The 26615-nt window shown below is 36.9% G+C and overlaps 1 protein-coding gene across 10 annotated transcripts in view; it reads right to left on the reverse strand.

The window, feature by feature from the left end:
• The window catches only part of LOC131591617 (kinesin-like protein KIF21A), an 86441-nt gene that overhangs the window by 26635 nt on the left and 33191 nt on the right, over positions 1-26615 (reverse strand). For 4 of the 10 annotated variants that reach the window (XM_058862493.1, XM_058862492.1, XM_058862487.1 and 1 more), the window contains exons 5-24: positions 26015-26149; positions 22714-22881; positions 21264-21379; positions 17084-17279; positions 16107-16296; positions 15406-15469; positions 14390-14593; positions 11142-11180; positions 8838-8922; positions 8548-8665; positions 7230-7418; positions 6123-6322; positions 5620-5727; positions 5048-5116; positions 4738-4949; positions 3897-4050; positions 3318-3518; positions 2884-2985; positions 965-1130; positions 461-481 (exon numbers count right to left, since the gene is read on the reverse strand). In XM_058862493.1, coding sequence (XP_058718476.1) covers positions 461-481; positions 965-1130; positions 2884-2985; positions 3318-3518; positions 3897-4050; positions 4738-4949; positions 5048-5116; positions 5620-5727; positions 6123-6322; positions 7230-7418; positions 8548-8665; positions 8838-8922; positions 11142-11180; positions 14390-14593; positions 15406-15469; positions 16107-16296; positions 17084-17279; positions 21264-21379; positions 22714-22881; positions 26015-26149 — 2737 coding nt within the window. The remainder of the gene's footprint in view (positions 1-460; positions 482-964; positions 1131-2883; positions 2986-3317; positions 3519-3896; positions 4051-4737; positions 4950-5047; positions 5117-5619; positions 5728-6122; positions 6323-7229; positions 7419-8547; positions 8666-8837; positions 8923-11141; positions 11181-14389; positions 14594-15405; positions 15470-16106; positions 16297-17083; positions 17280-21263; positions 21380-22713; positions 22882-26014; positions 26150-26615) is intronic. The other 6 variants (XM_058862488.1, XM_058862494.1, XM_058862489.1 and 3 more) reach the window with 4 other exon arrangements.

Below are 26615 nucleotides of genomic sequence, written 5' to 3' on the forward strand. Positions count from 1 at the left end.
AAACCCAATTGAAAAAGTGAGATATAGTCCTGCATTCTGTACAATGTTTACATTACAAAGTGAGCTATTTGCAAAAGGTTAAAAATGAACCAAAAGTTAAGAATTGCCTTTTTTTAAAAAATTAAATAGATGAGCAGAATTTTTCACAACAGTAGTATATCACAAAATAGTATTATATAGTCTGAACATACTTTGGGTTTGCAAGCACCAAGCTATAATTTGAAATACAGCTCTGCTTACTGTCTTCACTTTTAACTACTACAAGAACTACTACCATGACAGCTAGGGCTGGTTTCAGAAAGGAAGAAATGATCTTTAAGCTCATGGTAATGAGTACGTTTACAGAATAGTTCATGCAGATTTCGCACACTCACAAATTCTAAGATGCATCAGTTAGTGAACATGAATGAATTAGTAACTCATGCAGCTGTACAGTACACAGAAAGCTAAACATACTTACCCAGTGGTATGCTATCTAGGTCTGTGTAAATACAGCAACAAGGAAAAAAAAGCAACATTCCAATCAAAATATATCCATTTATAAAAAGAAATAAAACAAAAGTACCCAAATGTATTCTAAATTTTTCTTAGTATCATCTCATGAGAAGTAGAATAGATGCCGTAACAACATAAGATGCCAATCCAAAATCCCTAATATGTGATGATTGAACAGGATTGAATTTTTTAATTTCACATTTAGAAGTTACAATTCCAAACTGTAAAAATAGCAAGCAGATTGTTTGAATTTTAAAAAATCTCAATAATAAAAAAATTTCATTTCCTACATTTCACTGCAAGAGGGTCTACTTAAAAATGTCATACATGCATCTCAATTGTGAAGTATAAGGTATTAAAATACAGCATCTATTCAGAAAAGAAATAGTCTAGAATGCCCAGTACAGCATGCACAAAAGGCAAACATGACATGCAGCTGACTGTTCAGAAAACAAGATGAAAAAACTACCTTGCAAAGCATGTCCCAGGAAAGCATCAAGTTCAGGATTTAATTCAGCTTTTTCTTTTAGCATATGAAACAGCAGTTGGTTCTGAGTAGCACTAGTAATTTCTGTCTGCTTAAGGCGTCCCTCAAGAACTTTGATCTGAGCTTCTTTCTGAGCTGCTTGGAGACCCTAGGAGAAAGATGACAAATGTTTTATCACAACCTTTGTTTTACAAAATCAAAATTGTCAAAATTTTTAAAAAACTACAAACACAAATAATGTTTACATTGTAGCCACCTTCTCACATTCTGAAGATCAGGTATCAAAAGAGTCTTTTTCTTTCCTTCACTTTTTAAAGAGACTCATCAGGAATTCCTTTAACTTGCATTCCTCAGACTGCAAATAAGTATCTATTGGCTAAGTGGGACATGACTCCCAAGTGCAATTCAGAGTCTTTGTATTTATTAAGGGTAGCAAGCACCTGAAAGATCAAAACCTCCACTTTTCACAAATAACTACTTTTAAAAAAATTATTACCTATGATACTCTATGACAAAGAACAGCGGGGACGTGGAAGTGGGACAGGGTGGGACCCAGAACTGTAATCATTCCTACGCAATCACTCAGTGAACTTTCAGCTTCTAATGAAAGCTCTTTCAGCCCAACTTATGACAGAATTCATTCAATCCATGGATTGGTGGGAATTTTTTAGTTTTAGAAAATACAGCCAAAGAAATTTACAGGAAATGGTTTCCAAATAGATTTCCAAATCCCAAAAGAAACAATATGGAATAATGAAGGTACAACACATCTTCTCAAAGACTTGTAGGGAAACAGCAGACTTGGGGTGCTAGTGCTTGAGTAACAAGTGTAGCCCGATGAATTTACACACTACATTCTGACTGAAATAAAGCTACGTATCAATAGACACATTTTGTAGGTGAAAAACAACAACAGGATAAACAGTAGGCATGACCAATTTTGCAAAAAAAAATATCCCTTTGGCTCTCCTATGTGATAATTACTAAACAAAAAGATAACAGAATCTTTCACATAATGGAGCTTTTTATCATCATAAAGAGAAATTGTTAACAGAGTGAGTCAGAGGCACTTTTCTCACATTAACTCTGTTGCAAGATCCATTCAAACATATCCAAGGGCTGAAAAAATATTAAAACATTGAAATTTCCAGAAGCCAATGCAATTGTGGGAATCTTCTTTGCCCTTTTTTTTTCTCCACAAACTTTTTTGATTTCTTACATAGTGAAGAATCAAGAATGCAAAAGAAACCCCAGGGGCTTCTTTTGACCTTCAGGGGGCGGACCCAAAGACAGTTTCAGTATCATTCAAATCTTCCATTTGACTCAATGAGACTGGGTACCATTCTCCAGACAGACAGCAGCAGCAAGAGCATACACGACACATGTGTGCACAGGGCTATAAGGTGCCAAATTCTTATTCTGAAAATATGAAAAAAAACACCCCCAAGACTTTCAGAAGAATCTCTGTGGCTCTGCTCAGACTGAAGTATGCCATGCATCAACATCTAACTTAAAACAAATTTTCTGAGGTTCATATTTGTATAAAGGTGGCTAAGCCAGTCTTTAAAAAAAGATCTTGAGCTCTCTTTAGAGTTTGTTAAAAACCAGATTTATTTGATTACAAAATGCTAGTGCTCTTTTAAGAGCAACACGAGCTAATTAATACAGTGAAGTAGGTTCTACTGGGAACCCCCAGTAGAAAAACAGGCAGTAAGTTGAAGAGGACGACAGATCTCAAGGGCCTTCACACTGAGAATCAGCAAGACTCAGCAATGTTGACCAGCTTTGATTTGTTTAACACACGTTAGTCATGTCTTTACGTCAGCACAACATATGTGCACTTGGCACATTGCCATAGTCCCAGCAGACTCATACTTCTCATACTTCACTTAGCACATTACCTTATTGATACCCATCATAAGGAAGTGATCAAGCAAATATCGAGCCTCTGTCAAAGTGCAAGCATTAATTACAGCTGTTACATCCAAGGTCTCTCCTTCTTCCTATGTGTGCAAGAATAAACTCAGTCAGATTGTGAAAAAATCCCAAGAATTATATTAATTTATTGCCAGCATATTAGAAAGCATCAGCTTTGACATTTAAATGCTTTGCAATCTTAGCATGCGTAACACTATTGACACTAAAACTCAGGTATCAACTGCATAAGTCTTCATGTCAAACTTCACATAAAAGTTTTCACCAGTTTTTACTTCCTGGCTCAATAATTACACAGACAAACAAGAACTAATTTCTAAATGAGAATATTTTCAAGGCTAACACAATTAGTTGTTTTCTTGTTCCCATTTTATCATTTTTGCAATAATATTTGACCTACCTTTGCTTCTTCCATTTGCATAATGTTTGCTTGGCAGTCAGAAATGCTGTCGTTAATGTAGTCTATATTTGCAGTTACTGATTCCATCTCCTCATTTATGTTTTGGACATTTCTATCTGCTTCACTGCCACCCCCACCCTTGATGAGCTTCTCCCTTTTCTTTGAAAGCTTATCTCTTCTTTTGGTGAGTTCTTCACGTTGCTATTTTCCACAAAGACATAACATTACAAAAAAAAAGGAATTAGTAAGCCCTTAGAACACTGAAACAGCTTTTTGTTTTCCTTTATTTGCTACAGTTTAACTAACATATCATGATTTCCATGGGAAGAAGTTACACAGGTGAATACAGTAATCTATTTGCACAGGATGTCATTAATGTGCTTCTTTGTTCTCAGTAAGCACAGTAGTCCCATGGTTGAAATGCCTTCTGGAGTCAAAAGTGTCTTTGCTGCCTGCAGTAGATTCCAGCCACTTTGCCAATGCTGCCATAACAGCAATTAATTTACAGCAAACATACTTGCAGTGCTCCCTATTTTAATACAATGATAGGCAGCCAACAGTTCACAGCAGATCACCCACCGTAAGCAGCCTGTTCATATCTGCCTCCATGTTGGAAATAGTCATCCTCTGCATAATAATATCAGTCACTCTGCGTTCCAGTAACTGCCACTTCATCCTGGCTGCCTTTGAGGAGTAAACTCTGCTTGCCACTGCCTTCCGCTGGTACTTCTTCCTGTGATACATTCAAGGGAAATATTCAGCTAGTCTAAAGTAGCCCAGTTACAAATTTGAATGTGGAAATGATCAGGCTGGAATATTTTTCACAAACAACTTAAAAACTTCATGCAGAAGTTCTCATACGTTTTCACTGCACCAGACAGCTGCCCTTACCCAGCCCTGAACTCTACAGCACTCTAACACGTTGCCCTTGAAAAACAGGTATCAAACACTGCGTCATCCTTTGTGATGCACTACTGAGATCAAAAGCCACAGAGATGTTGTCCCTATTTAACAAGGAGATCTGCTTCAAACCACAGTGATAAAGCACAAATAAACCTGATACACTGAACTACATTTTCCAACAATTTTTTCTGTGAACTTAACATGGCTGGCATTGGACCACCAAGGTAATTGCTCTTGAAGAGCAGATTTAAAAACCCTTAAGATTTCAAAATCCAGTTTATGTGACTTGCCCTTTAGTGCCATTTTGTATTATTATATTATTTCTTAAATCCAGAAAACTGAAATGCATTTGATAATGGTAAAATGCCCATTTTATGAGCATTACATGACAACATTAAATTGACAACATTTGACAAATAACAGCTCCTGCAACATGTATCATCACAAAAGTATCTGCTTTAAATTCCACAAAAATTTCAGTTCTTGTAAGAGAGTCCTAAAAAGTTTTAACCCTTACCCTGTTCCATTTGTTGCGGTTACAGATAATGCTTGAACCCTTGCAACAGGAATTCTCATCTTCTGCTGTGCTGCTGTTCTGGAGCCATCATGCTCACCCGACACACTAGAACTTGCTTCCTGGCTGGAATGCTCAGGCAGACTCAGTTTCCGATTCACTTTTCCTGCCACTTTATCAGACAGAGGCCTTACTTGCCGACGAAGGGCTGTGACCTGAAACACAGTGCAACAACACAATTAACTCTCCCAAAACTGAGGTCTAAATTACAGGAATACATTTTCAAAAATGCACTGCTGTTTTACCACAGTACCTCTTCAGTTTTCCGACGTAAGATAACTTCTTGGTTTCTCTTCTGAGCTTCCAGAAGTTTGAGCTGATGCTGTGAAAAAATAGAAGCAGCACATGATATTTTTTCCATTATCTCTCACAAGGACTGCAGTGTATAAACAAAAAAAACCAAAAACCTCTACACATTAATACAAATCTGCAAAACTTCTGTGACATGAAGACTCAAATCATGATTGTTCCTTGATCTTCCTAGTACAGAACAAGAGTGTTTCACTGTATCAATTCTATCAAAAAGAATAATTCCATGCAAGCAAGGTGGTAGCAACAAATTTGTGAAGGTTCACTAATTCACTGATAACATTGATATACATACTCAATAAGCACAACAGGAAAGAGAAGACTTATCACCTGAAGCTAGGAACTGTGTTTGCATGGAAATCAAACCAAATTTTGTGCATTTTCACTGGTGAAAATATACAGGTTTTTTCACTCCTGCCTCAGTGAATGCATATACACAGTGCGTGCCTGCAAGCAGAGGCACATCACAATGACAGGTGCTTATTTCAAATGAAAGTTCTTTATCTGCCAAATCACCTCTCGTTTGCGTTGCTCCTTTTTAAGCTGTGCAATCTCTCTATTTCTTCTAGATTCAGTCATTCTAGCTTTCTCCTGCTCTTCTTTCATTTGTTTCATCAAGCGAACCTGTAAAGAAGTCAACACTTACAAAAGCTGTTCACACTGAAGTGCTGTTCCCTTCCCCCAACCATAGAGTTTCCTCTTCAAATTGCCATTTTCCAGTATATTACAAGCTTTTATCCATTCATCTCCTCCATCTAATGTCTTCTTCACTAAGTGCTGAATAACAGCTAATAATGTGCAAGCTCATGCATGTTTGATACCTTAATTTTTGTTCATTAAACCTAAAAGCTACTCCTCTCTCCCCCAGGAACAGCCTGGTGCTCACATCTCTTCTATTTTCAGACTTCCAAGCAGGTAACAGCAAGAACAGAGATATCAGGTACATGGATGCACAGGAGATTTCAACCCAATTTTCAGTAAACATTCATTGTACAACACTTCAATTTACTGAAATATACCTTGGTTTTTTTCATCTCTGTCACCTCCTGCTGCAGTTTCTTCAGCTGCTTTTCATATTGAGACTGATTTTTAAGCAATCGTGCGTGTTCCTTTTGTGCAGTTTGAAGTCTCTGCAGTTCTTTATTCATGGCTTGGAGTTTCTTTTCATATTCTGACTTGATTTTTTTTGCCTTTTCTTCTGAATAGGTCTCTACAGAACCTAGAGCAAATGAGAATGCTTAATCTGCTTTTGCTCAGGGTACTTTTACTTTGCCAGTCACAGCAGGTAACTACTTCCTCTGCTCTATCATTATCTGCAATACCTTCAAAACAACCTAGTCTCTAGTTCCTGCCACCTGTACTACTTCAAACTTTCCACCTCGTATGCATTCTGGGATAAGAGATCAAGCATTAACACTTTCCTCTGACTTCTCTGCAACAAATCTGAGCATATAAAAGCACAAATACACACATTCACACATATGTACACAGGACTGTAACAACACTCCTAAAAGCCATCAAGCCTACTATTCCTTTTCTGACACTGATCAGTGGGGAAGGTTGAAGGAATAACAGGGGAACAGCAAAAGCTTAAGACAGTGTATAACCATAAAGCATATATAGTGTATATTTAAAAAAGAAAAACAAACAAAATACTTTCCACAGCATTCCCAAAGTGCAGTTATTTGTGGCTTGGGACTCCCAAGTCATAGGTGGTTTATCACCTTAATACTAATACATATTCAAAAAGGTTTGGTCAGTAAAACACCTCTGACAGGTCACTATCCTTCTTACTTGTATGCAAATAAAAAGAAAGTGGGGAGGAAAGAACAGGAAAAAAACTTTTAATTCAGGAACTATCTCCAGAATTATGAGAGCTCTTAGAAAACTGAAAATGCTTATTCACCAAAATTAAATACCTGTCAGTAGCAATACATTTCAAAATTTTTTTCTCTCAATTCTGACAGGAACTAGAATGAGTAAAGAATGATTCACTGGCATTATGGGTACAAACCATATTTCTGTTTTCTGCAATTTCTCATCAAATTTGAAAAAGAAAATGAAAGAAGTAGAAAAGAATTCAACTTGAACATATCATACAAGATCGATGATTTTGTACTTCTTACCCAAGTTTTGAAGAACCTGATCTCTTTCAAGCTGAGTGTCTCGAATTTTATGTTGTAGCATCATTAGTTTTTCTTCATACTGTTTTTTCAGTGTTTGCAATCTTCGCTGGCTGTTTTCCAGTTCATCTATCAGTTTCTGCTTAATGGCTATTTCACAGGTGATGTTTGCCAAGTCAGCTTGATAATTTTCTAAAATAGAAAGATTTCTGTTAATGTAACAGCAAGGACCACATGAATACTCCTTGCAATTTTAGGGTTACTATAAATCCATATTGTTCCACACAAATCACAACGCACCATGCAACCCTCTTATCTGCAATTCATGTTAAAGTCTCTTTCGTAAACACTCTCAATCCTAGAACCTGGGAAAGAGGCAGGGAAAGATGTCACACTGGATCACAGTTGCCCCTATATTGTCACTACTCACATTTAAATTGCAGTATCAGCAATCTGACCTTCCCCGTCCAAAAGACTTCAAGATTTCAGCCACATCTCAGGGCTGAAGAATAACTGCCATCCATAAATCCAGCATGCTATAATAGGAAAAACTGACTGCTGTCAGGCTCCAAATGGCGACTTGCCCTTCTCTAACTCTTAGAAAGACAGTCAGAATTCTCAAAAGAGAGGCACCATCTCAGTTATGGAAGTGGACTGGTCAAGGGAATAAGTAGGAGGAAAAAGCAAGAAAAAGTACTAACCCACACGATAAATTCATGAAAGTTTAATTTCTTTAGACAGTTACTTTTTTTTTTTTCTTTAGGATTATGTGCCTCAGAATAAAGATATCAGTTGAGGATTATTATTTTTCAGGTTCCTGATAATGGTTTGTATAACTGTCAAGAAGAAACCAAGAGACTGGTTCTTTGCCCATTTGGCCCAACTCACATGCGAGAATTGCTGGTGATGCTGTTTCTGACTCTTGCCATATAAAAATGAGGAAGGCTGATAGACTTCCAGCCTTTCAAAATCAAATTCTACCATTTCCAAATGAGTTGATAGGAGCTATCACCTTTGTGATTAGTCCAGAGACATAAAAATAAACCAGTACTTAAACCTTACACTTTGGATGTTTTAATCAAGGAAGAAGCACATCATCAAACACTGGATGGCCTCTGGTCAATTTCAAAACCCACATAGGGACACGTGATCAGCTGTCTATTACATGTTTTAGCACCATAACTGAAAAAATAAGTCATTGGACATACTCTTTCCAGAGAATTACAGACAGACAGACAGACAACAGTTCTCTTCCCTGCCAAGACCTGAGGTTTGACAGATATTATTTATAAAACTCTACAGAATATTGCACTGCCATCACCTTTTTCATCAGAGTCAGAATCTGATTCATCTGAGCTTTCAACAACTTCCATATCATCATCATCCTCATCATCTTCCTCCTCTTCTTCATCATGATCACTGACTTCCTGAATTTCCTCCTACAAAACATAGACATTAAAGCACCTCCACATTTTTCCATGCCTCAATCATTTGTGACTATCACTTTGAAGTTGCAGCATTCACCTAGTCTATTCCTAATTTTCTTTCTATAACCTTGCAAATCTTTAAACAGACAATGAACAAATAAATCAAACACTTATAAATACTTACTCCCTCCAATTCATTATTCTCTCTCTCTGAAGTGCCTTTTTCATCTCTCTTCTCCTGCTCGTTGTCTGTGTTATCCTCTTTAACACTAATAGAAGAGGCAGACACAAATTATTCACAAACTGAAATGGCAGGTGTTTCCCATCCCCCAACCAGTAAGTTGTAATTCCAAATAAAGATGAAAAATAAAGTGTAGTTAGAAAAATGTACAAGGTGTTGGGCATGGGTAAAACACAACTTCCAAACTTCTGCACGTAATAAATTAATGCCTAATTAATCTTGGTTTGCAAGGTAATGATTAGCACATTGTTCCAGCATACTGCACAACTGGGACAATCAGAATAGACATCTCCAAATGCTACAGAAGTACTCATTTTGCATGGAAGTTGCAGTGCACCCAGAGTAGCTTTCATGAAATAATAAAAGAACATTCTGTGCAAGTACAACATACATTACAAGTATTCCTACACTTTCAAGCCATAACAGAGCCTACTGTACTTAGAATAGTCTTAAAATTTAATTATTTATGTATAAACCTTAAACAATAACCTAATTTATCATACTATAACCACTCTTTTGATTATTTATTTCCTTTGACATAAAGGGAATGCTCAAAATAGGCATTGATACAACAATAAAAAGGGTTTACTGCAGGGTTTTTGGTTTTGTTCTAATACCCATTAGGGCAAGTTCTAATATTTTTAAGTGCACATTTAAGACATCACATGCAAATATAAAACAAAAAATCAATGGCACTCTGCAAATTGTCACAGACCGGGTATTAGTCCCTCCCGTACTACATGTACAAAACCCAAAGCTCCAGTGGATGGGAAATTGTGACAGAATAAAGCTAGACACCATAGGGGGTAATAATGAAAAACTGTGGTTAAGATTGCATAATGTGGAATCCACCTCAACTAACTTCAGCTGCATAAAAGTCTGGCAAGTTGTGCTGTCACTGATCAGGCACAGAAACCAGAAATGCACATCTTCCTCCACTGACACCAAGAGAAGCTCAGATTCAAGATCAAACTCCAGGGCAAATCCAATACCCAGTGCAGTGACAAGAAACATACAGTAGATTCAAGACACTTTAATTTGGTAAGCGACACCTTTAAAACGGTTCGAATCTAAAAAGTGCCTGTTGAGGAACACAGCGCTTCTGTGTACCCACAATTTTCTGTTGTATTACTTTTTAATCTCTTCAATGCTAACTGATTCCCTTCTGCCCCATCATGCTGGTCTTTACCAGTTATGAGCTGACCATGCATAAGGCAGGAAAGCTTTTGCTTGGACCATCTGAATCCATGCCGCAACTGGGGATGCTGAAATTAAAACATCTAACCAGATTTGTACACAAAAAAAATGCCTAACAGGGAACACTGTGATACAATCTCATTTCCACAGATTTTCATCTCCCTCAAACCAGAACACCTTCTGTTTTATGTTGGTTATTAAGCCTAAGAGATAATGGATCTTAGCTGCAATCCTCATGCAGATTGAGGCAAATCCCCAGTTTCCCTTCCAGCTGCAGTCAGTACAGAACTAACCACTACAGAGAATTTGTGTTCTGCCTAAGAAAGGGGAGAGACAGGAGGAAGGAGAGCCAGCAGCTCTCCCAGGCAGAACTGTACTGCATAATGTATATGCTACTGGTCTGTGGATTCAGATCATCTGCATCAATTCAATGGGCGGGTTTTTTGAATCAAAGTACACAGCAGAAAAATAAAAACTCCTTCAGTTTCACTTTTAATCATAATATAATTCCCTTTTTAGAGCCCTCAATTTAACTGCTCTCTGTGAATGATTATTCATCTACTGGTTTGGCTGAAACAGAATGGGAGGAATGATCAAGGCTTCATGCTTTCAGAAGTCACATGCTTTCAGAAACCAAAGCAGCAGACTTGACTGAGGTGTGATGGTCCAAGACACTCTTGATCTCACATGCCAAAATTATTGTTGTCATATACTGCCTGCTAGACATTTCATACTATATATGCTACTGTACCTTCCTCCTGCCTTTCATTTCACTTAGGCTATGCAAGAAAAAAAACAATTAATAGCAGGAATTCCCAAAGGTGCCACCTCCCCACAAAAGCTTTCAACCCTGTGTAATGCCAGAGTCAACCCCAATTCCACAACAGAGGTTTCTTCCAGTTAAAACACTGGTTGAAAATGAAAACCCAGGAAAGAATTCCGGACATTAACTACTCCTGAAGTATCTATGAATCTGCCCAACTTCTCTTCATGTACGACAACCAGTTAATTGAAATGACAGGTAATTAAAAACCTGGGAAATATTCCAACCTTCTTTCTTCTTGACTGCTTTCCTCAAGTTTCTGTAGCCTTCAAAAGCACGAGGTACAGTATTGGAAGGCCAAGCCAATGAAGGACAAACCAGACAGTGAAAAGCAAAAGTGATAAGAAGGTAAAAAAATGATATATATGAGCTTGCGGAGTTTAAAATGAAATTTTAAAAGATACCATCAAGAGACAACAAGTAGTAAAAAGGCAATACATCCTGGACAATTCGAAAGTAAACAGAAAACAAAGAAGTATATGTAGGTTAACTAATCTGCCACTGATAACAAGTGTAAATTCAAGTTACACTAAGGAACAAATTTTAGACAATGTATTTAACTCTGTGAACTATTTCTAATAATGGATTAAGAAAACATCTCAATTCTAGAAAAAGCTTTCTCCTCTTTCTCCACTTAAAAATGGCAGGTGAAATACTGAAAATTACAAATACTGCCACAGACCCAACGTTACATATTCTCAGAACATATCAGGAAAAAAACCAATGCACTAGTTTTATATATGATGATAAAATATTGTAATATAAAGTAGGAATAAGAAAATTTTAGCATTAGTATTCTAAATACTATATTCTGAATATAATTAATACAAAAATTCTTCAAACTGCATTCATGTTTTTGTTTGGGTTTTGTTGTTTGTTTTTAAATAAAAAGTAGAAATCTGCAGCTTATTTTTCTGGGATTCAGAAAGTACATGTCAATAATTTCTTGTTATTTTTTTATAAATTAACAAAAAACATGCACCAGAAGCAATGAGATGGATAAAATGTTAGTATTTCTGCCTGTACTTTTTAATCTTGAATAAATGTGGATTTATCAGTAAAGAAAGTCTGCACGACATATGTAAGCATAGAGATGGCTTAAAATTCATCAACTACTGAAATTCCTCATTTCCCATTATGACAAGGTTTCAAGCAAGAGCTTTTGTTGCCTTTTCACTTTATACTGCCTATCATCTTCCTTCAGTATCAGCTAGGAGCTAGCACTCTGAACCCCATGTAACTTTCATCAGTAATTTGGTTTAATAAAGGTTAAGGGAGTCAAAAGAAAGCAGAAATGGTTACCAGGGGTATATGGCTGACTAACAATTGCAAGGAATGTGGAAGATTTGCTCAGGGGCTTCTAGTGGGTAAGTCACACTAAGTCCCACTGTGGGACACTCCAATCATGTCAGTTTTTCATAGGCAAAATATTACTGCTGTGTAAACTGTTTCAAATAAACCTTATGACAGATACTTATTAAAGGCTACAGATATATAGCAGTACATACCTGCTGCTCATTCAGAACCTTGCTCTTAGGCCTTCAGGCTACCTCACAGCAATTTAAGTAAGTTGTATGTATTTAAAATGATGCACCTTTTGTCATACTGACCCATAACCAGGAAACAAAAGACCAAGAAGGGCCACAGATGGGGCAGAACTACTAGCTAGGCTTACCAATCCCATTTTAGTAGAAAACTGCTAGTTAGACAACTTTAAAAGAATGGCAACACTAAAAAGTAATAGTTGAGTAAATGTAGCTAAATGCCTGTAGAATTTAGAATTAAAACAAAGAATCTCCATCAAACTGCCTGGCAAAGTGTCTGTGCATTACATTAATGTACGCACCATTAACTCCTGAAATTTCAATAAGATAAAAATTGACAGTGATATAACCTTAAAATAGACTTTTCACTAATTGGATAGAAGCACTCTGCAGATAATAAGCATGACCATGTACAATCTCTCAAATTCTAACATTTCTTAGCATCTAACGAATTTTCCTCCCAACACATGCACCTCAGAAATTTCTAAGTATTTACTACAAAGCAGTCTGTAGATAGGCCAGTAGATAGATTCAAACCTTAGCAGCACTTTGAAGAGTATCACCCCATTTTATAGAACACATGGCTCACTTTAAGATGGAGCCACCAAAAAGTGTCTTCCAGCTTTAATTTTTCTATAGCTCTCTAATTCGGTAAGGCTAGAATTCAAAACTGTTTTCAAAAATAATTTATGGTAAGTAGTCCCTACTTTTGGAACAGATTACTTGGCCAACCCATCACAATATTATTTCCCTGGTGTGAGAAAAGTATGACTGGCTTTCAAAAAAAAACCAAAATAAACCATAAAAACACAACCTAACAACTGAGGCTCTATCTAAGCACATAGTTAAATGAAAGCTTGATTTTAAAATGCTTTACAAATGTACAAAATCAAATATCTTTGTTCCTGCATTTACATGTAAAGGACATAATGAAGTGCTTGGCTGAAGAGGGGACAGAACATTCTGCTGATTTTATTAAATACTTCCATCTTACTCTCAAGTTCTTACAAAAATGAGACAAAATCTATCAAAATCCCCATAAAAGTCTAAGAGCTTCCTGAAAAACGATATGCAAAGAATCCAGTTGCTCTTAAAACGAGTGTTCTTTAAAGTATCAGACATTTGTGTGGTGAAAGGATTTACAGATATAGGACCTAAAATTAAAGATATGGCTGACTCTCACCTACTTTATGCTTTGATTCTTTTAAGACTAAACTTTTATAGTTTTACTCTGAACTTGCAGAAGTCTGAAGGGCCTTTATTAAATAGAGTATCAGATTAGAAGCATGGAAAATTTCAGCTAAAACTGAGAGATTTCTAATGGATTCAAAGTCTCTGAGTACACAAAGCCTTGCTGCTATCTAAACAGGCATGTCAATGTCTATGAGGATTTTAGTAGGTGAGAAGTTGGACAGCAAAAAAACCAGCAAAGCATGATGTTGCAGAGAATTAGGAAACCTCAAAAAAACATTCATAGAAGCAAAAGATAAAGCAAAAGAAGCCATTCCAACAGCTACCAAAGAATCCCCACCTACTCAGATATCTTTTCTTCAGAAAGCTGTTTCAGTTTTGACATAGAGCTGAAAAAACTTTTATAATTTTTTCAAGCTTTAGTTAAATTTCAGGTGCATTTTAGAAGAAATTTTTAAAAATATCAAAATCTAGAAGAGAGCACCTGAGCTTTCATCATTGTGTGTAATTACATAGAAAAGTTCATTACAAAGGAGACATTCATTTTACAAATACTGCACACTTCACTGGAAGAAAAGATGCAAAAGAAAACCTGTAACTCCAACATGTAAAAGGGTTTGAAGGAAGAGCAATTTAGAGTCCAAACCCACAAAACAAGCCTTTTTAAGTCTCAGTAGTTAAGAAAATCGGTCTTTTTATTAAGAAAGAGAAAACAAATAGCATTATAATTAATACACCACCTCTTTTTCTTTTTCCTTTCTTTTTTTTTCAGCTTTTCTAGATCTTTCTTGGCTATATCTAGAATTTCCATTGTCTCTTTCTCTGAGGAAAGCATAGAAGCAGAAAATGCTGATGGTCCACCAAAGTACGTGGCTCTTGATGAGGCTCTTGACAAGTTGCGTCGAAGATTTTCATTCACTGCTTCACTTTCTAATAATTTTGCTCTTAAAAAAAACAATAAAAGGAAGAATTGTAGACCATGAATTACAAGTATTGCCAGTACATAAGATATAGGCTCTTTTGCCTCTGTAACTTCAATGCATTACAATCAGTCTAAAAACAAACTACAAACCAAGAAGTCTGAAAAAATACAATGTAGTAAATTGCCTTAAATTTAAAATACCATTTTACACAATGGTTATACATGTATTGTACATATATCATATAACCTAGACAAAATACATGAAATATGTTTATATGAACATACACACAGATATATATATATATATAGAGAGAGAGATACACACCTGAATATGCTTTATGCATATACATAGTATATGAAAGCTACACAAAAGCTCTATCAGCTGAGGATAGGCTAATTTTTTGTATGGTATATGTCCAAAACATGAATAAATAAAAATATCTAAAATATTTAAGAGCTTTCAAATTTTAAGAGGAAATATTTTTTTAAAAACATATTTTTTTATAAAACATTTTTTAAACAAGTGACTTCTCAATACTGTAATTTTTATATGCAGTTACAAAGTTATAAAAGAATCATTCCAAGTTTTACTGTTCTTGGTGCAACAATATTAAGTTATCACCATAATTTAGATAACATCTTACTCTCATTTCTATTGTCAGTTTGATCTCTAAGATTTCACATTTTTGTGTCCAAAAGCAACACCAGATGGTCTTAGAAGCTGAAGGATCACTCTCCTTAAGTAATCCCTACACAGGAAAACAGCTGAAGTATTGCTAACACTTCCACTGTTTTTAAAAATAAAAATTGTCCAAATACATATTATGCAAATACCTGAGATCTTCAATTTCCTTGATATAATTATGAATCATGTTGCTAATTTCTTCATTTCCTTCCCCTTTGAAGGACAGAGAGAAAAGGGGGATGAAGGGAGAGAAAGATTAAGAAAGGGCAGTAACAATATAAATATCTGAATGTAGCTACTAGGCACAAGATACCAGCAAAGGGAAACAGTCACATGGGCTACACATGTAAATCTTAACTTACTTGTAAAATAGCTTTCCTTCTTAAACTGAATTCTACTTTTTGTTCCTCTCTCATGTGATCACCATATGACTACAAGTAATTTGTTTTCCATATTAGTGCATTTTAACAACACTTAAATCAAAATTACTCATCTGGAGTTTAATTTGAAGTCATATTTATTTCGTCTTGTTGTTAAACCACCACAGGGGCTAAGCATATAAATTATTCCTATACAAAAACATTATTTCATGTTTCCTGTTGTTCACATTTCTAAATGGATGGTAAAATCAGGGCACCAAACTATTTCTATTATTAAAAAAATACTATTTCTATTATTAAAAAAAGACTCCAGAAACAGAAGAAATAATCATATGGGGGCCTATCTCTGCCCAAGGAGGTTCTACATCATTAATAAATAGGCTTCATTCCAAGGAATCAATGAAGGAAGACCATATAATTAATTTAAGTTCATGAACTTATGATGCAGTTTATGCACATTCACAGTGTACCTGTCCTGGCTAGCACCTGGTTGGCCTGGTCACTCATCAGCTGCGTTATTCTGGCTCGAAGAGCATCGATAGTCTCTTGCATTGCTTTAATTCTAACCCGCAGGTTGTTGTTTTCTGTTTGCAGCATCGCGTTTTCATGGAACATGTCATTGATGCTTTCAACGCCTTCTTCATCTATAATCCTTTTACCCTTTAGGAAAGTAAAAATATTTTATTATGAGTCAAGGCTGACCTACACTAAAAAAAAATTCTTACTTAGTAAATACAATGCACAGATGACTTGGAATTCCAAGCAAACACTCGTAGCACAGGATAATTTCTCGAAGATTTTAAAACTATGATAAAGGGATAATTTAAAAAAAAACCTGATGTCTGGGCCAACACCTCAGCATCTGGGTTTTGTGTAATTTCACTTTAGTCTGAAATACAAGTACTTGAAGAGGTTGAAGAATGGGAAGATAGTATTCTGATTTGATAAAGAACTACCTCAAGAAGAGCAAAAGGTGATCCCATTTGGTAATGGCCTTTATTGCCAAAAACACTGAATAAACTTCAGGAACAATTGGGCATGATTATTTGCCTTGTATACTTGAGACTGTATTTTTAAAACACGAACTGTTTTAGCTGTCTAGTAAATTTTCAAAAGCAATACACAGTAACTATACACGTTGACTTACGCATCTAAGTTGTGGTTTGGTCAGTTTTGCTTTGGAAGTGACTTCCTCATTGCCTTTCAAAAAGCAAGTATCATGCATGATCAGTAAATATCACTGACATTTGCTGACATCTCTTTTCTTTGGGGATACAATCTACATTTTCTAAAAACATCTGGTAATCACTGGATTTGAGTGTTGTTTACATTAGGGTTGCTATTCCAATGTTTTTCATGTATGAAGTGGAAATAGTCAACAGGAAAAAAGAAGCTGTGGAATGATAAGCATTCTAAAGCAGAAGAAATCCTAAGAGGATAAACTTACTGTTTTGTATTCCATGAGTTCCATCTGTAGCCGTGCAATCTCACTGCGCAAAGCATTTATTTGTTGACTGGCCCTATCCTGATTAACCATCACCTTGTTCTTGATGTTCCGTGCCCGATTGGCGTACTTCAGTGTGTTCAAAGTTTCCATGAAGTCTCGATCTGAAGGGCTCACACATGCTATCATGAGCGTTTGACTGCAAGTCAGAAACACAGGTCAGCATTATGCACCAAGAACCAGAAGAGCAGAGAGAAGCTAACCGGTCCTCAGGCAGAAGGTGAAACAAGAATAGCAACTTCATGGTGTTTGTAAAAATATTTCTACATCTAGCTCACTGCAAACTGAACCACAAAGGTCAGCAGGTGCCACGTCTTATCTCCCTAGCATAGCATAGGAGATACTAGATTATTACTTGTTCCACACATGAAATTGTAAAAGTGATTAATGGGTGCTCCCAGAAACATTTCTCAAATTAAATTCAGTTTGTCTAATCATACATAAACTGAGATTAAGGAATTTATAGTCAACCTAAATTCCTTGACAGTGATTTGGATCATGCAGCCATCAAGACTGTGTACTGCAATTCCTGAGTTGCTTACCCACTTCATCTCAAAGATGCCCAAATGCTCATCTTACCTGTCCATACATGCCTAATGTGCCTGTTCTCTACCTCAGGTTCCAAACTGGCTGAATTCTCCACTGCAAGTTATCTCCTGTTCTACAACACAAACCCAAAACTAGGACTTCCCCTTAGCACTCTATAACTGCATTTATACCACATTTCATAACACCACCACTTAGAGCAACTTTCCACAACAAAAGGTGGCAGGACCTGAGCTCTTGGCCCAAGAGGCCTATGAACAACCATCTTCCTTTCAGTTTCTACAACATCCCCTAGCCATCCCATCATGGGATATTATTGTGGGGTGAGAACATATTCTATGCTCCAAATGAAAGATCAAGCAGATAGACCAGTAGGGGCCAGTAGGACAAAAGCAGAAAAAAAGACCAAAACAATTTTCACTCCAACCAACTGCTTTCATATTCAACAAATTCCTTCCCTCACTCCCTGAAGTGCACTCATTTCACTCAGATAAGAACAGTCTAGAGGCTGAGAACCAGAATTCCAGCTGCAGATCACTCTGAAGGTGCATACATTGCCTAAATTCTCAACAGAAAGGGCAAACATCTGCATTTGATGGACTGAGTACACTCCTCCACGTTTTAAAGGAATTTGCTTCTCCATTGTATGTCACAGCTTGGGTAGTTACTTTAGGAAAAGTGAACTGTCTCTGGGGCAAAGGAGTAATATCTGCATCAGGCAAGCTGGATTCTGATCTTCACTTTCTACAGTTTCAGACTGAAACAAACTAATCCCCACAACAAACTCTGTGAGGCAAACAATTATACTAACCATACACACTGGGAAACTAAGCTAGAAAGAGTAACTAGCCTGGGGCTAAAAAGAACCTTCACTTTCAGCAACTCTTCCTCAGTTCTCACCCATATCTTTGTGTCAGTTTTCCAAACTCTTTTAGTCCTCAAGATAAGGCCATGAAAGAGTAGGAACAGTTTTTTTGATTCTGACATTGAGAATGCACTTATTTTTCTAAATCTCAGAAGAGTGGTTCTGCTACGTGTCTATCTTGAAAACTGAACAAGTTGAACTCCAGTTTCCTATCTGAATTGTAAAATGGACTAGGGTTTTTTGAAAATGTTCTACTTCCTTTATGTCACCATTTCTTTAAATTGCTCCCCCTGCTCCTGAAGTTGGGAAGATACTCATTTTCCATACTAAACATTATAGCATTCCTTTTAAAATACCAATGCTCCATATTTTTCTTTGAATAATTCAAGAAACATTTCTATTTAAGTGCTGCTTCAGAACTGTTACATCATTATACTTAAAATAAGGATTATTGTGAGAATAGTACAGTGATACAATGTTTTCATCGCTGTTAACTCAGGATTTACTACAACCTAACCCAAATCATTACTAATAAATTTCTGTATTTATTAAGAGAGAAATATTAATGTGGATTGTTATACCTAGGGTGGAAGTTAGAAGGCTACTTCCAAGAGAGAACAGGCTTAAAGAAATCTAAATCTGATTTGCCAGAAGAAAAAAAACCTGCTTATTTCTTAAAATTTAGCTTTTCCACCCATTTTGATTGCCAAAGCCCAGATAAGAAACCATTAAAAATATGAGGGTTTTATATATAAATATATATGAAAGACTTGTCTCAGCATCTTTATATGTCACATAGAAAAAAAATTGAGGGAAGGCAGGCATCCACACAATTCTCATGAATTAAAAAAAAAGACAGAAAGAATAGATACAAGTATCATTAAAAACATACTGAGGAGCATTTGCTATCTGTACATTTGTGCTGGGTTTGGCTTGGATAGAGTTAATTTTCTCTACAGCTGTTGGTTTGGGCAGTTTTGGATTTGTGCTGGAAACACCTACTAGGGGTCCATAATGCAGCTATGTCTGAGCTGCTGCTGGGCAGGGCTGACACGGAGCCAGGACCTTTTCTGCTCCTCAGACTGCCCCACCAGTGGGGTGCACAAGGAGCTGTCAGGGGACACAGCTGAGCCCAACAGACCCAAGGGATATTTCATCCCATATGGAATCATGCTTCGCATATAAACCTGGGGCAATGAGAAGAATGAGGGGGGGAATATTCAAAGTGACAGCATTTGCCTTCCCAAGTCACCCTTAAGGCACGATGGAGCCCTGCTTTCCTGGGAACACCTGCCTGTCCATGGGAAGTGAATGATTTCCTTTCCTTTGCTTGCATATGCGACTTTTACTTTACCTAATACAGCGTCCTTATGTCAAACCCTGACTTTTCTCCCTTCTACCCTTGTGATTCTCTCCTGGGGACAGGGAAGGAATGTCTCTGTGGGGTTCAGCTGTGGCTGGAGCTTCCCTGACCCCATCGCAAGCTGAACTCCATGACTGCTCCTGAAGAACACTGCAGGGAGCCACGGAGCCGTGAGACACCAAAATATTTTGGAGTCAAAGTAGTATTTCTACAAAAGGCCAACTTTAGAAGAGTTTGAAAAAAACATGCTCACTACCTGATAGAAAATAATTGATAAAAAATAGAATGAAGTGGGTTTTGCACTTATTTACAGAAAGAGCTTAGAAGAGCTCTTTGATTTCTGCTGGGTTTTTTTAAATTCTGGAATGTCTTCCTCCCTTTTGCACTTTTGAAAGTTTCTAGCCCTTATTTTACTTTTTTTTTTTTCCTGGCTCTCCTTTCTCTCACACTGCAGTGCCTCAATTTGTTGGAAAAGAGTTATCTCTCTGAAGAGCATAGCAACAGTTCGAGATTTTTCTTCTGCTTCTCCCTACTCTTTTGTGAAAAAACTTCCTACTCTCCTAAACATATGAGCCAGGCATATTGGATCACAAAAAAGAACAAAGAGTACTACCTTACTAAAATATACTCAGCTGTGGTCCCTCTTATATTTGTACACATTAGCATTATAAATACAAAATCTGTAGTATTTTATTAAATTTGTTACTGTTTCCTCATATAAAGCCTTCAGAGGTCAAAACTTTCCTTCATTGTATGTGCAGAATGTACACAAATGGATTCATACAAACAACCGCATTGAAAGACTACTTTGTTTTTATTAGGCTGCAATCCAACAGCAAGTACCTGAACAAATGCATCATAGGCTGAGATATATCATCTCTAAAAAGATGGAAGCAACTGTGGCAAACCAACTCCAAGCTCCTGTGCACAGCAGTCAGAGCAAACTTCACTGATATTTAAAAAACAAAGCAACCAAAAAAACCCAAACCAAATTCTAAAGGAGAAACTCATCACAGCTTTAAAATATGCTGTAAACAAAACCTACCATTTTTACTATCTACAACCTACAGATATTTCAATGGGAAGAACTTGCCTAAAAATGGTAACTTCTAAGCTAACCTGAAGCTTCATGTCCAGTAAAATAACAATAGCACTGAAAAGAACAAAGCAAAAATCCTCTTTAAATCTTTTCCTTCCATTGACGGCATAATTTTCACGTCAATTTATCTCCAGAACCTTCCTCCAAAAATATTTTTATTGCCATTTAATATTCATTTTACTTTCTGCAGATTATGTTCTCATTCTTGCTCATTCACAATGAAATATATAAAATGTTTCAATTTTCATACCTGTTTCCCCCAAGAGAGTCTTGAAGTAGCCTTGTAAGCTTTGAATCTCTGTATGGTACATGAGTTGCCTTCTTACTTTTATCTCCCAGTGCACTTATTACATTGCCAAGTGCCAGCTAAAAAACACCGAATCATGTAACACACAAGTCAGAATCAGCTCCTGTGTAGTTTTATTTTAAAACACCTATAAACTGTAGTCAGCATACTGTGAGAAAATGAATAAACTCATGAAAGTTAGCATAAAAATATTTCAAAGATGTCTGTATTTTACATTTAGAAATTTTTGTGTTATCACCAGTGCATCTGATGACTTACAGTCTGCTATCTGGAAGTGTTAAAGTGCTTAGCACAATTCATATGCACTGTCTATTAGTATCTCATGTCAGTCACATACTAAAATTAGTACTACTCAATCTAACAAACATTTGCTTTGGACCAGAATTAAAGTTGATCTCTAACAGTAGCTGTAATTTCTTTCAAATTAATTTTATCAATCGCCTTTATGCTACATTTAGAATAAAATATGGGGCATTTAAATGAAGGAAAAAACCCCAGAATTTAGTACCTCTACAGTTATAAAGCAAAAAATGTCTGATGATTTGAGCATTTAAGACTTGAAATTAAAGCTTGTAGTCCATGGCTATTGTGTTTCAGTACTAAAAGGGTCTAATGCTTGTTTATAAACAATCAAACATTTGGCTGTGAAATTATTTTTATGTGGAACTGCACACACTTGAGTCAAACAGAAGGATTTTGCTTTAGGAGGAGCCCTGTACTGCAGGTTCTTGTTTTGGAAATGGTGCAGCTGCCACCAGCAGGTGGAGAACTGCACACGCCCCATGCTGTGCCTGCTTGCTTTGAAGGATTTAAAGCACTTCACAAAACTGTGGGCTGGACTTCACTGTAAATAAAAGTTTTGTGATCTTATATGAAGGTGATTTTCACCTTCATGCATTTTATTTGCTCTTTGTTAAGGACATAACTATGTCATCTAGATCCCCCAAATCCTGCTGGCTCTCTTCCATATAATATAACCAGAAGAACTACAGAAAATTATCAATGTCATGATGGCAAGAGAATCACTGATAAAACTCTAATTGCACAATACCCTAGAAAACTGGTACTGCTCAATAGCCCAGAAAAAACTAGACATGCCTTCACATAGGGAACAGACATGTATTTTTGTGTCTTATTTAAAAGCACTGCACAGAGCCTCCACATAGCCATGTAGTACAAAACAAAGCCATGAAATTACAATTTCCACTAATAATCACCAGCTCTAATTTTCAGTGCAGTTTAGTGTTAAGTAAAACATTTCATACAGTTAATTAAAAATATACATAGCAAGCCAGTACACAGACAAAAAAAAACCCTGCAAGTTATAAATTTCACTTCTAAGTGTTTTGCCTGGGGTTGTTATACATTATATTGTATAATTGTATAGTCTTACTAGTCCACAGTTGATGGAAATGCCTTCTTTTGCCCTTTCTCCTGTAGCTCCTGTTCGCTTTAACCTTTCAGATCCCGCCAGGTCAACAAAATGAAACTTGGCAGTAAGAGTTTCATATTCATTCATCTCAGAAGATTCAGATATTATCCTGTTATCAGTGGCATTATCCTGAAGCAAAGAAAAACCCACAAGGCTTGATGAGATCTTTCACATTAACATTTGCAAAGTTCAATCAACAATTATTTACAAAACTACCTCTTTACCATGACCATCTCCTTATTCATTCTTTTATAACAACAGTATTTTGAAACATATTATCTCATTTTTAATCATATGTACTAACACATTCTCAAAGACCCAGTTCTAGATGCATGTGAATACAAATTAATTACAAGCTTCCATTGCTTCTTGAAGAAACGAGGGGACACCTCTATTAAAATATACATGTCCCCAGCAACATGAGCAACAAATTTTTATCTCCCCTAGAATGCACTCTTGAATAGATTGTCAAAGAAAACTGATTTAAAAAAATAAAACTTTAATTACATTATTACCCCACAAAATCACCAGAACTACCTAGTTCATAAACCTGCCAAATACCTGAAAGATATTTTGATTTTATAGCTCTCTAAATCCCATCGCCAGCCTCCCTGTGGGATGATTTTTAAAACTTACTTTAGGAATTATTGTTGGAAGCCATTTCTCCTAGCAGTCAGTATTCCACTAGCACTGCTGACTTCGCCAGAATATAAGAACAGTAGAGGAAACAGGGGAAAATGAAGAAGTTCCTTTCCCCCTTCCACCTTCCTCCCCCAAGTAATGACTTGCTGCAAGCCTCTATCAGTGTGGGGATGCTGCCCAGGAACACGCTGCACTGGGGCAGGTACCACAGCCTCAGTCTCTTTCCACTTCACATCCCAAAGCATGGCAGGAAAATTATCCTTTTTCATTAGACAATCCCAAACTTTTTTTCTGTCGATTACTTTAGTTCTAACATTCACTGTAGAGTTTTATTTTACTCCGAGTGTAGTTAGATTTATCGTCAGGAAAGTAACACAATGAGAAAAATCTTTAAATCACTCACTTCTTGACCTTACTGGTAAGATACCCATTGCAGGGAAATTTCTACTAACTTGGCATGGTGTCAGACAGTAAGCATATATTGAGTGTATACTGGATTCATAACAAATTCCCACAGCACAAACTATAAGCTTTACTAGGAATTTCTAATCATGTTAAGCATAGAAAACCCAAAAACCTTTAAAAAAATCAGACAAAACAAACACCAAAAACCAAAACAACAACAAAACAATCAAAAAGCCAAACATAGACCCTCAGGTATTCTGTGGTGACCTTTATGTCCTTGGCCAGCCAGCTAGCCTACAGCTCCCTTTGCTACTGCAAGGGGTAATGCAGGTCTCTGCAGAACAAACCATTCTCATGGTAGTTAAATATTTCATGCATCCTTTTGTAGCAGTAACGGAAGAGAACGGGAACCGTGCCACTTCCACAAGACCAGGAATCATTATTGCTGTTATTTTGATGTTTACACTCTGGGGGCCACACTCTCATTTCCAGCCCTCAAAGTCATGATTAATGCATCCTTTCACTCCTTCATTTAGCAAGTCAAATGTACATACAGAAACTTCTGGAAGAAGCATGGATGGCGAGAACAGAGCCCCAGGAGCATGTCTGTGCACTGCAGCCCTGGCTGCCTGCCAGCCCTGGGCACGGGCGACTGCGCACAGAGGGGGCACGGCCAAGGCTGTCATCTGAGAAGGAGAAACTGCGTTACCCTAGTAACAAAGGTCTCCCAAAACTGTTGTCTACAGAAACTTGAGCTACATCTCTCCTGGCCACCCAATAATAGCTTGTATTAATTTAGATTCCAGGGGCGTTCAGAGGACAATGTCAGGTCTATCCTCTACTCTCCTAAATACCACAGGGAAAGAAGAGGGTGTTGTCTTAAATTAAAGATTTAGAAATGCCCAGTTCCACAGTCAGATTATCTTGTGCATATCTCCCAAGAAAAGCAGAAACAAAACAGTTTGACACAAGGCAGAAGATGGCCACCCCTTCCTCTGACACATGGCTCTGTAAAAACACAGGCAGAGCCAGGCAACAGTCCCCTGGGGCAGCTCAGCTGGTGGGGAAGCTGCAAGTGCACCAGCACAGTGGGAACACTGTGCCTACTCCCTGCTGGAAACAGGCTCCCAGAAAACTTCTCACTCTCCAGCAGACAGATGTTTGCAACAAAAATTTCCAAGCAGATAGTGTCACCACGCAGTGACTGAGATGCCCTGTGTGGGCTTGGAGTGTGATGCCAATCCCTCACAAGTGAAGACAGCCAACCACACCACCCAATCCACAGTTTCAGCACAGAAAGCAGAAAGAAGTGTTTTTAACAGGTGTATAAAGCAGGTCTACATACCACAAAGGACCAGGAAGGAACACTCATTTTGCCTGCAAATGATTATTTGTAGTATTAAAAAATAAAAAAACAACCACCCCCTAAAAAGCACACTCCAAATCCAATTCACTGTTCCACATGCTTAAAAATGTGATATTGATGGGTAGGATGCTAGCCAGATAGTATTTAATACTTTAAAATACATGCAAAGGACCCTTAGAACATTCAAGCTAAGTACCCCTGAAGGTATTGTAGTTTTCAGTACGTGGATTTATTCAGAACTCTCCCCTTTAAAAGATACACCCACTGGCAACTAACAACTGAACAGTCTCACACAGAATATTCTACAGAGCAGCTCCACATTCATTCATAGTTTGAATTTCAGGTGCATAGATTTAACAAAATACCTGCATCCTGAATATATAGCTATTTAAAATAAATACACTGAAACTCAGAATTTAATGCTTTTCTGCTTGCACCTTATTAGATATCAACAATTAATCTAAAATATCCATGCAGTTTCAGTTAACTGACTGCAAGCTTAAACACACTAACTGTTAAGACACTTAAATGTGCTTTTCTAATTAAAGACAAATTATATTTTAACTTTCTCACTTGTGTATGTCGCAACAAAATACTGAAGAAAACACTAGAGGAGAATAGGTAGGTTGCTGTAAGTGTCTGCAATTTATGGTTGCCTCTGGCTAGAGGATGGTTACATGTGCAAAGATTAAATCAAATTATTATAATGCTTAGCAAATTCATCAAGCATTATGATGACTACAGCATCCTTACTAAGTGCAATTCAAACAGCAGTGGCTGCCAAAACCATCCCCATTTTGAAAAATGGGGGCTGCTAAAGAGAAGTTTACCAACAGAGAAAACACATACAGCATTAAATGCGGGGCAGACTCGGGTCTGACACAAGTGTATGGTGAAGATAGCATGTGACCGTGAGCTCTGAACGTTCATCTGAGTGCTGGCAGTGGTTCGAGACAAGGCTCCCAGCTTCAAGCACTGCATCATCTAGAAAACAGGCAAAAAGTACATGGCTGGTTAAAGGAAAAATGTTCCTATAACACGTACTGTTTTGGATGTATGACTAAAATTTCTCTTAGCTACAAATTTAGCTCCTATATACCAAAAAGCCAAAAGGACAAGGATCCTTAAATAAACAAACTAGAAGTATTTTTTGTGATTTCTGTAAGAAAATATGTCAATCTTCATATTCCTCTCTTTACAGTACCCATGTAGTAACAGCCATCTTCATTCACCTGTGGCAAAAAATGTATGGTTTTTGTAACAAGAAAAGAGTACAATAACTTTTGTATTCAAATTTGCAGTGTACATGAATAACAGTTTATTTCACATCAGCCATAATAAAAGATTTCTTCTCAAAGAAAAAAATAATATATATATGAGATCTGGGAGATCAGAATTACATGCCAAAATTCTCTCACCAGAAGTATATTATGAACAAATAGCTTTAAAT

Source organism: Poecile atricapillus, chromosome W (assembly GCF_030490865.1).
Source record: "Poecile atricapillus isolate bPoeAtr1 chromosome W, bPoeAtr1.hap1, whole genome shotgun sequence".
Lineage (NCBI taxonomy): Eukaryota > Metazoa > Chordata > Aves > Passeriformes > Paridae > Poecile > Poecile atricapillus.